Below are 19,817 nucleotides of genomic sequence, written 5' to 3'. Positions count from 1 at the left end.
ATATATAGAGACAACTATCAACCTTTCTATTTATCGTATGTGAAGATGAAAATCCGACGTGGCGAATTAGATATTTGACAAAAAAGTCGTGGTGGTTGAATAAAGTGTGTAGAGGGGAAATTAGTTGCAGTAGGCAGGCGGGGCACGGCATGCGGCGGTGGATATTTAAGAGGCGTTGCAGTGTGAGCAGTCGCATTCATTCCAGGTGGGCCCCTCTCGCATGAGGAGGAGGAGGAGGCGCGTACGGGTGTTAAAAAGTGTTCTCCCGGAAGCAGAAGAGCTGTTGGGATAATTCAATTCAATGGGTGGAATAGCTAGTCTACGCCGCGGGGCTTCTGCTCCTGCTCCCCCTATATTGTTGTTGTTTTTCACACTACAAGTTTCCGGGTAGTGTTAGCTTGCACAACAAATCCTTTTCGATTCGACAGACTGGGGAATGAAATATTATAAAGATGAGATTGTGAGTAAGCAAGTATGCCAACGCGCCTTGAATTCAGCGGAGCTTCTCCCCCCTTTCCTGACCTATATTCTTCCTCTACTCTTACCATTTCTACAGATTCGGGAGAAAAAATTGAAAGGGATCATAGTCAGAGGGTGGTGATAGGGGTAGCTGTGGGAGGAAGCGTCACAGCAGCCATAGCTTTCATACTGATTTTCCTGCTCCTTCTCAGGAGATTGAAGGGAATTAGGACAGGGAATTCCAGTCCGGTGGAGAAAGAAGCGGCTTCTGTTCATCTGCGGAAGTTCTCTTACCGCGACCTCAGGGTTGCAACCAGGTCTTTTGATGATGGTCAGAAGCTCGGGCAGGGCGGCTTTGGGGCCGTTTACAGAGGTCAACTTGGACATGGTGGGCAAGAAATTGCAGTAAAGGTTCTGGATTCTACTTCTTTGCAGGGCGAACGGGAATTTTACAATGAGGTTTCTGTCATCGGCAAGGTCAGTAAATCTCCTCACATTGTAGGACTCCTGGGATACTGCTGTGATACCAAGAGAGGGCACAGGCTTCTTGTCTATGAGTTTATGCAGAATAGGAGCCTTCAGGATGCTCTGTTTGATAGTTCATATCCAGTTCGGCTTTCCTGGGGTTACAGGTTCAAGATTATGATGGATACGGCCAAGGCCTTGGCTTTCTTGCACACTGACTGCGATCCGCCCATCATTCATGGCGATATAAAGCCTAGTAATATTTTGCTTGACGGGAGCTTTTCTGCCAGGATTGCGGATTTTGGCCTCGCCAGATTTAAGAGTGATGTTGATGTCGTGGCGGAGGATTTGGATGTGCAGGGGCAGGCCAGATCGGATGCCGGGCACAGGAAAAGAAGGGAAAAGCTGAAAGAAAAGCGGGCCGTCAAGGAGGAAAGCGTAATTACTGTAGAAGATGACACAAAGCTGAATACCGACGCTTCGGTAAATTTGCATTCGCCGGAGACGTTTGCGTCCAATTCTGTGACGGAAGATAATCCGATTTTCCTATCCAGCAATTCTGCTTCACCTGAGGGTTTGCAGTATGAGACGGACGCTGTAACGGAGAATTTGGATGAAAGAACACCGTCTGAGATGGTTGATTTGGAGAAGAATAACGGTGCGAGTATGGCAGAGGTTAGTAACTGTAAAGATCCAAGTGCGGACTGCAAGAGCGTGGATTTCTCAAGGGATGAAGAGGATAAGGGGAGCCTTTCCGAGGGTTTTGATAAGGCAAGCGTGGACAGCGGCAGGCCTGGTGCGCGCAGGAAGAAGGATTGGTGGAAGAGGCCGGAAAGCATGAGTGGGGAATTCAGTGTCAAGGACTATGTTATGGATTGGATCGGGACGGAGGTCAAGAAGGAGAAGCCAAAGATTACCTGGGGGACAGCGGAGGAACGGGACTCGAACCTGGGATCTTCCAGAAGAACAGAGAAAAAGAAACAGAGAAGAAAAGATAGCCTCGAATGGTGGACAACGCTGGAAGAAAAGGAGAAAAAGGAGAAATCCAAGGGCAGCCGACAGAGCAGGGAGTGGTGGAGGGAGGAATACTGCGAGGAATTGAGCAAAAAGAAGAGCAAAAATATCAGAGAATGGTGGGAGCAGGACATGGAAGAGGAGAACAAATTTGCCAAATATCGCAGTAAAAGCACAGGCAGAAGCAGAGATTGGTTAAGCAGAGACTGGTTCAGAGAAGACCAGAGCCAACAAGCGCAGCGCCACCATGACGGCGATTGGGGGAGCTGCGTGAGCGTGAGCAGCACGCCAAGCACAAGGGGGACCTTGTGCTATGTGGCGCCTGAGTATGGCGGCGGCGGCATTCTTTCTGAGAAGAGTGATGTTTACAGCTTTGCAGTGGTGATGCTGGTGATAATTTCAGGGCGGAGGCCTCTGCAGGTCATGGGGTCGCCTGTAATGGAGCTGGAGAGGGCTAATTTGATATCATGGGCGAAGCACCTAACGCGCTCCGGGGCCAACATGCTTGATCTCGTAGACGCCTCGCTAGGAGGCGAATTTGACAAGGAACAGGCGCTTCTCTGCATAATGGTGGCTCTACTCTGTCTCCAGAGAGTGCCTGCCGCCAGACCATCCATGACCGACGTGGTGAAAATTTTATCAGGGGAAATGGAGCTTCCGCCGCTGCCGGTCGAATTTTCGCCTTCACCGCCATACGGACTTCCGTTCAGGTCGCGGAGGAAGTTGCCCAGGGCATCTTCCACTCGTCGCCATCTGCCGACCTGACCTCGCAGTGTTCAAAAGTTTTTAAATTTTTTTTAAATTAATTTTGGAGATTCTACCTGAAGAGATCATTTGGCTCGAATCGAAAATGGTTTCTGTGAGTTTTTGAATTCTGCCCCCAAAGGTAGACGTGTACTATAAAATGCATAGCTGGATGCTCTGTTGGCGTTTTGATGAAGTTTTTTCTGTACGCCTGGATCGGTCAGGCAAGCAATTAATACTATGTACAGTAGTGTGTTATTTACCAGTAAAATCGAAAACGAATTTTTCTGTAGTCTTTATCTATTGTAAGAGAGTTTGAGCTTCAAATTGGGTGGTATTTTCACTCTTGTGAACTGTAACTGTAATGTATCTGGATTTTTGGATGACCTATATCGCTGATTTGCATATAATCTTGTGTCATTCTTTGTAAGAAATACATATGGTTTATTTGCTTCTGGAAAATGTGGATTCAGGGTATCAATTTTAATCTACTGTTATCTTGATCGCTGCTGTTTAAATCTTCTATTATCTTGATCATTGTGAACTTTTTTCAGCAATGTTTCAAATCATTTTCTATAATCTATTATCAGAATGATACAGTTACGAAATTACAGAGACAAAAAGCTCTTTTGAAGAATTGTTGAGCTGTAAAAAGGTCCTCATCTGTTCTATTTTCCAAAATATTAAAACTTTCTTCAGAACACAAATGAATTCAAAAGCACTCTCCTAATTGGAATTATCACTCCTACTGGAATTGTCATTTTCTAATTAAATAATGATAGTTTTAAGTGTTCCGGTGACCTGTCCATTATGCTTTCACTGTATTAGATTCTTTTAGCTCAACTGTGTTATATGGCATCTAGATTGGATGGCATTTTTCAGCGTAATGTCTAAATAAGTTTTTGAGCTTTAATTAATTATCAATTAGGTCAAATATCCATAGCATATGTTTTTCTCTATTTTAAAATAATTAATATTTCAGTATCTCGAGGATTTTTAATTTGATTGCTATCTTTCTTTTATATCACAAAGTCAAATTTCATGGTGCGACTTTATTCTCTTATAATTTGAGCTTATGCCAATTCGTTGAAATTTGTCCCATTATTTTAGTTATCATATATATTAAAGTAAAATATTGTGAGATATTATGCCATATACACATATACACTAATAACTTGAGGGGGCATTGTTTACAGGATTCTACCCCGTTGAAAGACAGACAGATATGTGGGAATATTAAACTTGAAACTGCCATGATTTGAAGAGATTCTAATACAGAGTTTATTTAAAATTAGTTATTAGTTCAAGTAAAGTCTTCACGATTGTTTTTTTTTAAAATTAAATTTTGTTCTATAAGAACTGATACTTTTTATTAGCATTTATATTAAATGAAAAATTGGAAATAAAACATCATTTGAAATTATAATATACAAATATATAGAGATGCATCTTCACTAGAAAATAAACTACTAATGTCAAGTTTAGTTTTGATTAATTGAATTCATTTCTTGATTTATAATCTTTTGTCACTTTTCTTCTTTTACTAGACTTCCTAGAAAGTGTTTGGTTGATGAGCACTTTGAGCAATTGTCCTCTAAGTCCTACAATTTGATAGATGTGCTTAAGAGAAAAAATGGATTATAGAGTGGATAATGAGATTGAATTTGGTTCATCAATACTTTTTCTCTTTTTTTTATTGTTTCAATAAAAGGTGAAACTCTTCCTGAAAATCACGTCCTCTGTGAATTTTGTTCACATTAGGATTAGACAATTGTTAGGCTTTACCCGAATTATCATATCTCACAAGGATGTATTTTTTACTCTTATCATGGAACTCCTTTCTTTTTTCTGTTGGATATGATGAATCTAGTAAAACCTAAATAATGATTTCTATTTTACCACGATGCTTTTATAAAGATGCTTTCCAAGCTTTTAGTTAAACTATGGCTGATCAAATATACCACTATATGGGTCACTTGTACCCATAAATAATACCTAAGGTTACAAGCCTTAAACTTTAATTTAGCATTCCCTTGAAGTGCCATGTTCATTCTTTTAACTACATTTTTTTGGAGTATACGACCTCCATTTCTTTATAAAGATTTTTTTGTTGTTGTTGTAATTTCATTAATAATGGAAGTGAGGTCTAACAAAAAAAAAAATGATTTTCATGTGTTAATGTCATTGTCCAAAGTTGGTAGGACTAGTCAACTTAATATTATTCTCTTCTCTACAAAATTTCTTCCAAAAAAATTTGCTAGCCCACCAATTTTTTTTTCTCCATTCTATATACTATATTAATAATCTTTCTACAGAGTCCCACTCGCTTTAATATGGTGAAGTCTTAGGGTTTCAACAAGTGGATACTATTTTAATACGTATCTATCAATGCATTTAATTTGCGGGCCTTGTACTTTTTTATTTTGACATGTTATCACTTTCAATTACCAACTCACATTAATGTGCTGTCCCTTTCAATACATAATCTATTCTAAAAATAAATTCTTACAAACTTTTATATTCAACAATGATCTTTATAATCAACATTACAAAGCTTGATATATATCTGATACCAATTATCAAAATTGAAAAATACTCTAAATTATTCTATTTTTCATTAAAGATAAAAAAAAAATAACCCTTTAATCAAGAGAATCAACTAAAAACATGTCTCCATGCATAAACTCACAACAAAAATTGCTTGAGATTGAAGTAAAGGTATGACATATTTAACAGTTATGAAAATCTCACTTTCACATTTTGAACTGTTACTATGAACAGTAATAATTGGCAGGCCGTGAAATTCTTTCACCCATATCAAATTGATAAAAAGAGTTAAATCTGTGATGGGATTGGAATGAAAATAGCGCCGGCATGAGTAAAGATTTTTTGTAACTGAGCAAATGTCCTACTTGTGCACAGGAGATTCCCTGTTTATGATGTAACATTTTTGGTTTTACATGCACTGAAAGGACCCCCAATGGCGGACATTTTGTCAAACAGATGTCATACATCCGTCTTTTTCTGTCGTTGTAAGCAATTCAAATTTACAGCGAAATGTTTGGCAGTGATGGGCAACACGAGTTTGAAAGACAACAACTAGTTTTTGGAGTAGAGAAAGCCTCAACCACTACTGGTTCGATCTGCCATCCTCCAAACTAAAAACGACAGCTAAATGGCATCGTATTATCTATTCACTTCATCAGATTTTGTAAAGTAAGTATATCATTTAACTGGTTCTAGATTTGATTGATGAAAAGAAAAATACAATAAAAAATTATACGGTATTATGACTGTACTTCAGCTTATGTATAGTCTTGAAGGAGGCTTTTCAAAACAATCTGGATTCCATTCTTATCTTGTGTGCATGCAGGCATCAGAGATATAAGGAGAGATTCTTTTCACATCAAGTGTTCAGTCATGTTGGAGGATTGCTTTGTCTTATGGATAAAGCCATATGGTTAGTGTTTCAATTTATAGGTATGACATTTCATGGGTTATACTCATCTTCATATAAGGTATCTTAGGTTCATGGGTTGTTATGATATATATATCCTTTGATAAACCATGCATAACTATATTTAAAAAAATTCTTGATAGTTGTTTTTTCATGTGATAAAATGCTTTTTTTAATGGGAAAAATGTATGAAAGAGATCATACAGCGATTAAAATTGGTCATTTCTTTTGTATCTTTTCTATGCTCTTGAATTATGGGTATGTGGAGGATCATGGTGTGCCAAAACAAGCCTTTAAGTGACAATGGAATTTCAGAAAATCAGGGTTATGCAATTTGACATGAAAATTTGAATAAGTTGTGAACATTATTTTTAAAATATGTAAGAAGATAATCTATAAAAAATTGAATTTAGTTTCTAAGCTACTAGTTGTTTTTTGAAAAAAACAAAATCTTATTTGATGAAAATTTCAAATTTCAATGCAGGATAAGAAGTAGGCGTATGTCTGACCACCCTAATCACAATCAAATCATAATATTTTTTTATAATATTTATAATATAAATATTAGACTCATGTCCAGATGTGACACATATTTTTTTAGAAAAAAAATAATTATTTATGAATTTTTTACTATAGCTTTTCAGAAATTCAGAAACTCCTACGTCTGACCACCTTAACTTAGTCAAAACCTTATGATTTTTTTTATTTTTAAAATTTTTTCCCTATAGTAGACAAAGCATAGGATGTGACAAATCTTTCGGATTCAAAAAATATTATACCGTTTGAAAGTTATGAGTATTTTTCAATTAATCTATCAATCAGGACTTTTGTCAGAATTCAATTAGAAAATAAATAATAATAATTTATTAAAATCGAAATAAGACAAGCCTTATATTGTTGGAAAGTTGAGAACGTCCTTAAAAAACCCTTTTCATTTTCTCAATTTTGGCTATAAAAAAAGTCGTCAGCCACCAATGTAAAGTCTAAAAAATCAAGGAATATTGAAAAACTCGTTTTTTCAGTTGACTTTCCAGGCTTGTCACTTCTAAGACAAATCCCAAAGCATTCCTGAACCAAAATTTGAAATTTGTACAACAAAAATCGGATATCCAATTTTAATAAATAAATTCAATAACTAAATTTGCACATAATTAATCTATTGTTTATTAATATATAATATATTAATATACAATATATTAATTTATAAATAAATTAGCATATGGAGAGGGAGAGGGGGGAGTGGAGGGGTGGAGGGAGAGAGAGGGAGGGAGGGAGAGGGAGAGGGGGGGATATAGAGAGATTAGGGGAGAGAGAGAGAGAGAGAGAGAGAGAGAGAGAGAGAGAGAGAGAGAGAGGGTCATATTGTGTCCTATGACCCATTAGGACACCATATGACCCCTTAGGTGTCAATTTTTTGTAAGCAATATTGGCACTGCTTTATATATTGTAATAATGGTTCATCTTGCCACCTTATGACACACTATGACCTCTTATGACACCATATGGTGTCGTTAGAGGTCATATGGTGTCCTAAGGGGTCATGGGATACCATATGACCCCTAAGGACAACATATGACCCCTTATGACACCATATTGGGTCGTTACGAGTCCTATGGTGTCGTAAGGGGTCATGTTGTGCCATATGACCCCTTTAAGACACCATATGACTCCTTAGGACACAATATGACCCTTTACAACTCTATATGGTGTCGTTATGGGTCATATGACCCCTTATGACACCATATGGTGTTGTTATGGGTCATATGACCCCTTATGACACCATATGGTGTCGTTATGGGTCCTATGGTGTTCTAAGGGGTCATATTGTGTCCTACGACCCCTTAGGACACCATATAACCCCTTAAGACACCAAATTGTGTCATTATGAGTCATATTGTGTCCTATGGGGTCATATGACCCCTTTAAGACACCATATGACCCCTTAAGACACAATATGACCCTTTACGACTCTATACGGTGTCGTTATGGGTCATATGACCCTTTATGACATCATATGGTGTTGTTAGGGGTCATATGGTGTCCTAAGGGGTCATGGGACACCATATAATCCTAAGGACAACATATGACCCCTTATGACACCATATTGGGTCGTTATGGGTTCTATGGTGTCCTAAGGGATCATATTGTGTCCTACAACCCCTTAGGACACCATATAACCCCTTAAGACACCAAATTGTATCGTTATGGGTCATATTGTGTCCTAAGGGGCCATATTGTGTCATATGACCCCTTAGGACACAATATGACCCTTTACAACTCTATATAGTGTCGTTATGGGTCATGACCCCTTATGACACCATATGGTGTCGTTAGGGGTCATATGGTGTCCTAAGGGGTCATGGGACACCATATGACCCATTATGACACCATATTGGGTTGTTATGGGTCCTATGGTGTCCTAAAGGGTCATCATATTGTGTCCTACGACCCCTTAGGACACCATATAACCCCTTAAGACACCAAATTGTGTCGTTATGGGTCATATTGTGTCCTAAGGGGCTTATGGATAGCCTTGAAGGGGGCAACAACAAGATGCCAGTACTTGGATTCTGTAGATATAAGATTTTACATTAATAGTCATTTGATCTTTACCCAAAATATGTCACTATTTTGTCAAGATAAATTCTTTGATTGGTGAGATTCCCTACATTTTTCATACATGAATAACATGTCGGAATTGTGGGTTTTTCAAAACAATCTGGATTCCATTCTTATCTTCCATGCATGCAGAGATATAAGGAGAGATTCTTTTCACATCAAGTGTTAAGTCATGTTGGAGGATTGCATTGTCTTATGGATAAAGCCATATGGTTAGTGTTTCAATTCATAGGTATGACATTTCATGCATCATACTCATCTTCATATAAGGTATCTTAGGTTCATGGGTTGTTATGATATATATATCCTTTGATAAACCATGCATAACTATATTTTTTAAAATTCTTGATAGTTGTTTTTTCATGTGATAAAATATTTTTTTTTAATGGTAAAAATCTATGAAAGAGATCATAACCATTAAAATTGGTCACTTCTTTTGTATCTTTTCTATATTCTTGAATTATGTGGGTTCATTCGAATGAGTATCTAACTTACACACTTTTGATCATTTTAGTTCTTTTAGATTTTTTTTAATGTGAAGTTAAAACAAGGTGATCGTTAGGTTGATTTAGGGTTTGTGAAGGGAAATATATGAACAATTTCTTATTTAATCTTGTGAGAATTTTCCTATAGCAATCAAGATTTAGAGGTCAATGAAAAGCACAAGAATAAGAGAGAAATAATATGTGAGAAGAACAAATTGTATTCTCATCAATAATGCAACAAGATCAACTAGATTACATACAATGTAAACGAGTCTTCTTATAAAGACAAGGCTATGAGAGCACACAATCATGACATGTGGCCCAATAAGCTACAAGGGTAGATAGAGATAGCTAGGAGAAATAATAGAATATTTTACTAAAGTTGGATCACCCACCAAAGGTGGAATGTGATAACAAGATAATACCACAAAAGGTGGAATTTTTCCTATAACCATCTTCTCTAGTGTTACTATTTACTAAGTTGTCATTAGTTTTATGTCCAAAGTCATCCTATATACTCTAGTCGGTTAATACTACCGAAATACTCAGTCGGTAAGCACTAAAGCAGTCGGTTATAGAAGAAAGAAGTCACGGAGTTTAGTATACACCGAGCTATCTACCGAGTAACGCTCTATGTCTACCGAGCAGCAAAGATGGTATACCGAGTTAATATGAACCGAGTGAAATGTGTTACCAGATTCACTAAACCTGGACACATATGTGGAAACGTGTTACAAGATCGAGGAACAGGGAACCGTTATCACATAGGAAATTGCACCTTAAGATTTTGTATGATTTTGAGGACATCTATCCAATGAAATAATTTGCATGGTTATTCATTCGATGAATCATGTTTGTAAGATCGAAGCATGAACAGATCACCATCATAAGAGATCTATTTATACATCATGAAATGAGGATCAAAAAGTATGAAGCAAGACATGTGTGATAGATAAGCTGAAAGGCAAAATCATGAGAAAGAACAATGTGTTGTGACTATTACGACTGACAGAGATATTCAAAGGTCACCGAGAAAGATTTCAAAGAACAACTAAGGAACAGAGTAAACAGAAGGGTTTACTGAGTTGATTTATCAATTACCGAGGTATTCTATGAGCAAGGTAATTTCATATTGAACACATAAAATCTGCTATAACATTTCATATGTGAAGTTGCAGATATTTTGTAAAGATTTTGATTGTATTATTTTGAGTTGTAAGAGAAGCCTTTAATAGGGTAAAAGACTCTAACAAAGTCTATAAATTGTAAAGCCTTTAACTAGGTACACCATTTAGTATAAGTGTTGTAAAATCCTTTAGCAAGGTAGATCTAAAGATCTTGATACTCCTAACAGGGTAAGCTATCAGAAATAGCTAAACATGTAGCTCTAACCAAGCAACCTTTATTATAGCAGTAGCGAAGTTGTGGGTGCCATCCCCAACGCAGTTTTTCTCTCTAACAAAGGGTTTCTGCGTAACCAAAATATATGTGTTATGGAGTGAAACATGTATGAATGTTATTTATATGTTTTAGCTTTATATTATGTTTCAACAATATTCAGTTTATGCTTAACAGTAAAGTTTCTGTTGAAGAAAAGTTTTGAAGTACTGATTCACCCCTCCCCTCTTAGTACATTAGCTTTCCATATTGGACCTAACACCTAGATGCACAATTCCCTAAGTGTCTCATATGCAAACTACAATGAATGCATTATCCTAAGTCAATTTAGGTAAAGTGTATTTATGAGACATAATTTATACCAACAAATCTTATGAGGAGAGTGTTACAATTTTTTTGATCTATAGAAATTTCAATAGTATTTTGGCATAATAATGTATAATAAAAAAAAAACAAGAATAAAAGAAATAACAAGAAGAAGAATGAAAACAAATACAAAGGAGCGACAAATAGAATGGAGGAAACCTTTTAAAGGAAAAATAACCACCTTCAAAGTCATTTTAAATTGATGTATTATCAACCACTGTGTTATTGGTGAGAAAGGTGCCTCAATCAATATTTCTCAATGTTAATAATGTAAAACTATAATTTTTAAATTATAAAATAGAAAACTCAATCTCTAGGTCATAGTGTTAGTTTTTGGCCAAAATGAAAAAAATGGGTTGTTCAAAATCGCTTGCAAGGATACTTTTGTAAATGCGTATTCTATGGACAAATCTCATTAGAGAAAGTTGATGTTCTAGATACTGTTATAAATTAACTTATGAAGCTAGTGACCATGGATATGTTCCCTTGGCGTAGGGAGGCCATTTGCCTTGATTATTGTATTTAATTATATTTGCATTTCCTATAAAAGTGTTTGTAATGTATAATGTTAAGTGGTAGAATATTAGGATTAAGGCGTCATTTACCTTGCAACCCTATTGATATTTTATATATCTTCAAGGCTCTTAGAAAGTGTACTTGGACACTTACTATGTAATTAAAAAATAATTTGTAGTTAAATCTTGGCATTAATTTTTATGCATTCAAGAAGGAGGTGAAATTGGTAGTGATAATTATCAAATTATTTTTCACAAATTTATAAGATGGGTATGAGAATTGAATAGTGGATCATGATGCACTAATACATTTGGCCTAAAATTTCAAGGGAGGTTTCCGACGGAGAAGGTATATTGTGACCAAATTTAATTTTTTTTTGAAAAATTTGCCCGCATTCGTCGGAATTCTGACGATAATTCAACATCTGGTTTCAACAGAGAAGGAATTACCAATGAAATTTGTGTTTTTTTAACAAAAAGTGCCCGCGTTCATTGAAATTCCGATGATAGCGGGAATTACTTAAAAAAACAAACAAAAGACCAAGACATTTCAAACATTATTCCGGCCTCTTCCCATTCTCACGTTGCCTTCCCCAACAGTGTAATAATGGGCGGGTTTGGCTTAAACATACATTTCTAGTGTACTCCCTGCCTGTGCCAATATGGGAGCTTTTGGACAGGTAGACATCCATCAAACCATAACAGAAGGGATTATTATCGTCGAAGCTGCTCTGGGAATTTTTTTGTTGTAGTTGGAAATGCTCTGATAAACATAATGTGCGGATGGAAGTAATAGCCATCTTTTTCGGGTTCAACTGGAAGTAAATGTCAATTGGAGCCTCTTTCATTTTATTTATTTCTTGCCCTCAATTGAGTAATTCCATCCATTTGATTTTCTGTTGGCGAACAGAGCCCTACAATTTTATGGGGCCATAGTTGGAGGAGAAACAGGAGTAACCATCAATGAGGCACGCGAACTGTTTCACTGATTAATGCCTCCAAGCATTGTTGGCTCATGGAATAGGGTTTGCGAAAATGAGAGCTTTGCAAAAATGGGAGCAATGTCGGCTCATGGAATAGGGTGTGCAATTAGCAGGTGTAAAGCTCTGTCAACATCCCTCAGCCTATGCGAAAATGGGAGCTTTGGAATAGGGTTTGGACGTCCATCACAAGATAAATAGTAGAGGAATTGTATTAGTTGGTGTAGCTGCAATTGCCCTGGCAGTCATGTATGCAAAATGTGTGAGATGAGATAAGGCACGCTGATTGTTTGACAGAATGCCTCAGAGAAATTGCTCCCACAAAATACCTAATTACAAGATATGAACATAATGGGTTTGTGGGAAAGGCTTTAGAGACTTTCAATTAAATGCGATTGTCAGGTATAAAGCTTTGCTAGTATCCTCCCAGCCTGTGCTAAATTGGAAGTTTTGGAACAAGGTATGAAAATTTATCATAGGATAAATAATAGAGGAATTTTGTCACATGTTGTAGCTGCAATTGCTAGGGTACATATTTTAAAGATGTTTTATATCATAGATAATTGTAGTTAAAATTCAATGTGGCAACTATTGAAGAATATCTAAGATTAAGAAGGTTTATCATAAATGGTGAAATGCTTAGGTTGAAATTGATGAAATTTTTATTTTGTCAATGTTTATTATGTGTGAGATTTGTCATGTTATTAAATTGTAATCATCTATGTTCAAGCTAAATTTATCATTCTAAAGTTAGATAATTTTTATTCATTTAAGTATGTTTATAATGATTTCTTATATCATTTCTCTTGTCATCATATGACAACTCTTCATTTTTAGTGTGATTTTTCCTTCCACTAACATTCCATTCTATTCCCTCTTACTTCTCACCCTCTTTAGACATCCTATATTCTTCCCATGTTTCTCATACCACATCCAAACCTTCAATACACTAATGAAGTAGTTTGATCAACTTAAGAAAAGAATGGATACTATGCTTGTAGCTCTAATTCTATTATATTAAATATGTGTTTCTTATGGACATAGAGATTGAATTTAATAATTAAATCAAAATAATATATGGCAAAGAACCAATAAAAAATTAATAAACAAATAAAATAAGGAGCAAATGAAACCCTCTTCATTGCCTCTTGATGCTCTTAAGCGCAAAAATCCAACTTCTAACTTTTGTTATCTACCAATAATGTAAGATAAATAGGATTTTCCCTCCATATATATGAAACCAAGGAAGCTTTCATCTTTATGCTCCAAAAATGAATAAGAGAGCAACTTTCAAGAATCCTAATGCCATCGTATTTGAAGACGGTACTTTCACATGGGTTGCAAAGAAAGCTCAAAATATTTTTTAGTTGAGGTATTAGAAATAGTTAATTAATCTTGGTCTAGTAAAATAGTATTGTAATAATCTATTACATATTAAAGCATCTTTCTATATTTATGTAGTATGCATGGAACATTGTTGAATTCACGTAATGTGGTGGCTTTTAAATATTATATCTTATTATTGGTAATAATCAGTGATGTGGTATTTTGGTGCAATTTATATTTTCATTCTTTGGTTGGTATATAGTGTAATAATCACCATGAAAATCAAGCATCATTATTAGAAGGGATCTCTTAAGAACAAATCAACTCACGGATACAAGATTGATTTAAACCTTCACTTTTAATGAAATAGTTGCCTCAAGGTTCCTTAAGTTAGTTTTGGGTAATAGTATTTTTGTTAATCATGTCCCTTACATTGGAAGGCTTGCATATGGGAGGCTTTCATATTGATTGGCAGTATTTATCCCCATTGTAGCTTAGAGTGTAGAGATTATATGTTTTCTATAACCTACACATTTAAAGATATGAATATATTGAAGTTTAAGGAAGAAGTAGTGATAAATATGGAAGAAAATTATTAGTGACATTTGATGTTAAGAGCCATTCAAATCCTTTAGGATTTTTAACTATAAACAATGAATAATTGAAACTAGTGCATTGTAATTTGCTATTTCTTCATAATTTTTATGTAATTGTATGGTAGGTGTTGACTATTTTCATGGTGATTCATAATAAGTGGCAAGTAGATGTCTCTAGCATCTCCACAATTCTATTACTTTTTAGATATAAGATCCATAGAGCTTGGCATAGGAAGGATTTATTTCATGAAATAGGTTCCATTACTTGATCCCATAGTTGGTAGTGTCTTGACAAATGTAATGTAGAACCCCAATGCAATAGAGGTTGAATACCTAGTGGATTGTAATGTGGTATAGTGAATTCAAGATTTTGGAATTATTGAGTTTTTATTTATCCCTTGCTATTTATGAATTTTTTGGTTATGGTTGTGGTGTTTGTAGGGAGACATTTACAAATTTATATCTATTTTCACTATTTTATGGTTTATGGGTTTGTAATGGTAATTTAATGTTCTTTCATATTTTTGTATAGATACTTTATAATAGCCTATTATGGTGATTTGTTCTATTATGGATGTAATCTTTATATTATATTCATTTCATGGGAAATGTTTCTAATAGAATCTGTATTTAATTAATATAGAGAAAGATAACACTAAAGAAAGAAATCTAATCATCGCCTTTATTTTTAATTTAAAAAATTGAGATAAAAGACCAATTAGGGAGAATTAAGACATAATATTCTATCATGCAATGTAGGATACATTAATGATAGAAAATAATAACTAAATTAGTTAAAGATCTTGAATAAATGTTCTAATTAGAAGGTCCTTATCTTCAAACCCATCACTATATGAAGAAACTAATAAAGGATTTATGATCAACTAAAATTCTATTTTCTATCACACTTTATGATAGTTTAAAAATAAAAAATAAAAATTCATCATTGTAACATATCGATTATGTGACTTAACTAGTTCCAATTCAAAACGGTCACACTAGAATGTTTTGAATTAGTCCAAAGACTAGGTAATTGGGATAGGGTCCAAACCCTTATATAACAACCAACTAAGTAAAAAGAGGATCTCACAAGCAATGAGAAAACCAAAACTAAAAAAAGAAAACCCTTTTTTGAAAGAGATGCTTTTGATTGGAGCATCAAACTGGCAGGAAAAAGGGTCCTAACCGTACATTAGATTAAAAAAATTCATATCAAAGGCGTTTAGGTAAGAACCCCAAACCGGATTCCAAAAAAGGAAACTTAAGCCAAGACAAAAGTAGCTAAGGGAATAGACAACAAGCAACGGGTTTTGAAAGGCTCTCTAAAACCTTTTCCCTATAAGAATACCTTGAACAAAGAATCTCTCATATAAGGAGAGGGATCACCATGATTTAAAAATAAATTAGGTTTAGCAGGCACCTAGAATCCATGAAACAATATGTATACACATAAAAATGGCTATGAGCAATTAAATAAATATTTTATATTTATTTAATAATTATTCTTCTATTAAATAGTTAATTTGAAAAGATTAATTTATTTAATTCATTTTTGTGTTTTTCTATTAATTAATATTTTATTAATTAATTCATCTATTTAAATAGCTAATATTTAATTATCCTTTTAATCAAGTTAATTAAATATCTAATATTTAATTATCTTCTCCAAACAATTAAATATCTAATATTTAATAGTTATTCTCCTATCCTATAGTCTCAAATATTAAATAATTTCTAAATTATTTAAATCCCTTTTACAACTCACCTTCCATCTCCACTTCATCTTCCTTTTGCCAACTCATCAAACATGTGGCTAAGGAAATTAATATTTCTTAAATATTAATTCATCGTTTATCTTCAACCTCCAAACTTAATGAATATTGTGTACGTACACATACTTCATAACCATCTCCTATATTCTCTCCAATACTCCCTACATCTTCGGAAGGACTTGAGTCCACTTATTCTATCATGCCGAAATCTTCTCCAACCATCCCTAGATTCCCTCAGTCAACAACCCAATCAAGGTGAGATGAGTGACACTTGTCTTCTCCTTCCCCCTTTCTCTCAACCTTCACCTTTTCTCACAACCATCCAAATCTACAGATCTAATCATGACCGTTGATCTGAGCCACATCATCTCATCCTCTCAAGGTCTATAAAATCAAGAGCTTCAGTTGAGAGAGAGTTAGACTTCAAGAGACTTCAAGTGCATTTTTAAGCAAATCATTTGTAAAACTTATGCATCTGTGAGTTTTAATCTTGAAGCAAAATAACAATTAGCATTTTAGCATAATCATTTAGCATAATCATGTAGTATTTCATATCATAGCATTTGTTAACTATCAGTTATCAGTCCATTCTTCATATGCCATCTTGAAAGCTATTAGTGCATTGTCTGAGAGAACACCATCTGCAACCAGGAACAGTGGAGTTAGGACACAATGAGACATAAACCATGAAGGTAATATTAATGTTTTTATTTCATATGTATTTCATGTAGTTTCATTGGTTGAGTTTGGATTTCCTGTAACATTTCCATTGGTATTTTGTGAAACTAACTTGTTGCAGGTAGCATTCTGAGGATAAAATTCAAGTCGACACATTTTGGCGCCCACCGTGGGGCTCATGGACCTCGCATATACCTTTAAAAATCTCGCAAAAAGTAAAATTAATGCATTTGTAATGCAGATTCACACATATGTGAATTCTGACAGCACTTTTGCTCATAGGTTAGCGCATTTGCATCACAGGTTAGCACACATGCCATCCAGGTTAGCGCTTTTGTCTGAAAATCTGCACATTAGCATCGTTCAGTTAGCGCTTTTATCTTCTAGGTTAGCACTTTTGTCCTCTCGATTAATGCATTTATTAAATAAATCATGCTTTTGTATTCGTAGAGCAACACTTTTGTAGTCTAGGTTAGCACTTTTTCTCTAAAGATTAGCGCATTTGAAGAAAAAAATAGCGCATATGGTAGAATAGCACTTTTGTTTCCAACTAACAAAATTTTCTTGCAGGTCCGAATGTCCAAGAAATTAGATTTTTCAAACTACTAACATGCATGTGCAGGGTGGTGTTTAAGGCAAATTTTATGCATTTCCTCATCTAGTTAATTAAAAGCCTTATTTTGGGAAGTAATATATCATGTCTCGTTCATTTAGTCTAACTAAGAGGATAAATTGACAACATGCAACTTGCATTTTTAGTAATATATCATGTCTTGTTCATTTAGTCTAACTAAGAGGATAAATTGACAACATGGAACTTGCATTTTTAGTAACTTATCTAAAATAGTTGCACATAGACTTCTAAAAAGGCTAAAATAAACACCATGCTTGTTGGAGCAACATCTCCAAATAGGACTTAGCCAACAATTGCTTTGAAAAGGTTAAAAAGAACACTTATATTCCATGTCTCGAAAGTGGTAGGTATATGCTCTCCCCTTAATTGGGTGACCAAAAAGACAAACCCACTCTTTTATGCTTTCTTTACTTTCAAGCAATTAAATCTTTTAGAGGGCCTGCCTTCCCGAGCTGCCTTGAGGGGGCCAGTGAGAGGGGAATGACCTAAAGTGGAAATGGGCTAATATTGAGTCCTTCCAATCCACTATAAATAAATCATGTTTGTGATGAAAGTGCCCTGTGTATGGCCACATGACCGGAAGTCTTTACTAAAAACCACTTGTACTAGTTGCCAAAATCCTTCTAGTTGTTGGTGCAGGAGGTCGGACCTCTGAAGTGGCTCACACACATACGGTTCCTAGTAGAGATATAAAGTTTGCCATGATGAGTTTTCATGGAAACTGGTGCTTGGCTGCCCTGAAGAAGTGAGTGCTGAAGGTGGAGCCAGTGGGGTCAAGCATCTAAATATCTGCTTTGAATAGCGTAGCCTCGGGGGAAACCCTACGTGAGATTCAACAACTATTGTCTCAGCCTGCCATAAGATTTGTACTTGCTTGTGCATTTTCTTTATTAAACATTGTGTCTTCTATGTCTGTTACATGTTCCAAATGGTCAAAAATTGAAGAAAATTATCATCTATGGATGAGAAAAAATCCAACAAATTGTTGAAAAAGTTTGATCAAAAGGGCAATACAAAAGCTTTCCAACACTTGAAACACCAGATCAAAACCAAAGTGTCAAAAATTCAGTATCAAAATTATTCTTGAAGTAGGTTTGTCTCTATACCATCACGTATTGTCAAACTAGCTCAAACAACTAGGTCACTAATCCCACAGGTTATTCCCAAGAAGTTCTATAAACATTAACATTCAACAAGCTATTGATTCAAACATCTTAAGTGCAAAAAAATCAACATCATTATCAAGTTTCTCATCAGGATAATCGAATCCTCTATCATGAAGCTTGATCAATCTATACTAAGTTCATAATCTTGGATATATCTTTCCTATTTTGAACCTAGGTTATATCAAAATTAGAATTGCACCAACATTGGAATCAAACAAACTTGTAAATTATCAAATGCTTATATGACTTTTAAGTATCACCTTAAGAAAAGAAAACCAGTTATAAAGATACTAAAAAAAGAATAAGATTCTTGTATATCAATTGCAAGATCTTATTAAAACATAGGACATTCCTACACCGTTTTCGTCACTACTTATGTGGCTGTGGTACAGAGTTTGATGAAGAAATTTTACAAGGACGTTCTTTTCAACAAAGATATGCTTTATCACAATGAACAAACAATAGTGGTAAAATCAACAAAGCATATCTTCCTAAACCAATAATCGCCTATTGACTTCGTCCTTTGGAAATTTCAACAACTTTGAAATAATCACATGCCAGTTTGGACTAGAGCTCAATATGAACAACTTACAAAACAACAACAAATGGAGGAAGAAGATAATCCTGTATTCCAAACTTTTGGGTTTACCATTGTTGACGAAGAAGCAGCCAATATCACCATTAGAGACCTCGAGCAAGATTTCAAATTTGATAGGCTAATGGAAAAATTGTTGACAAAGCAAAAAGAGAAATATCTTTTGATGTTGGCAAAATTTGGAGCTAAACTACCACAAGACTTTAACATAGAAATCTTGAAACAAGATGTGGAGGCAAGTAACACCCAAAACATAGATTATCCAAATAACGAAGATGCGAACAAAGAAAGTCATGAAGAAACAAGGAAAGAAAGGGATGACACAAGAAAAGAGCGTAGCGATAAAAGAACTCACAAAGAAACAAGAAGAAACTATGTGGATAATCCATTATCAAAACTTACTCAACAAATGCAAACTCCACAACAACAAATACAAGACATGCAAAATGGAAAAAGCTCCAAGAAGTATTCATTAGAAGATATATGCCCATATCCTTTCAATAAAAATTTGAACATGATACCATTCCCGCAACATTACGAGATTCCTA

General features: G+C 35.1%; 1 protein-coding gene across 1 annotated transcript; it reads left to right on the top strand.

The window, feature by feature from the left end:
* The first annotated feature begins 256 nt into the window (after positions 1-256).
* Positions 257-3,092, top strand: LOC131070686 (receptor-like serine/threonine-protein kinase At2g45590). The gene has a single exon (XM_058006280.2). The coding sequence runs from the start codon at positions 475-477 to the stop codon at positions 2,701-2,703; it is 2,229 nt and encodes a 742-aa protein (XP_057862263.2). The 5' UTR covers positions 257-474; the 3' UTR covers positions 2,704-3,092.
* Positions 3,093-19,817: the final 16,725 nt, after the last annotated feature.

The sequence above is a fragment of the Cryptomeria japonica genome, chromosome 11 (genome assembly GCF_030272615.1).
Source record: "Cryptomeria japonica chromosome 11, Sugi_1.0, whole genome shotgun sequence".
Lineage (NCBI taxonomy): Eukaryota > Viridiplantae > Streptophyta > Pinopsida > Cupressales > Cupressaceae > Cryptomeria > Cryptomeria japonica.
Note: the sequence above shows the minus strand (reverse complement) of the source record. Positions and strands in the feature narration are given on the sequence as shown.

Excerpts from the sequence above, each read along its gene's own strand:
- LOC131070686 (XM_058006280.2), top strand. The coding sequence starts at position 475 with ATGCCAACGCGCCTTGAATTCAGCGGAGCTTCTCCCCCCTTTCCTGAC.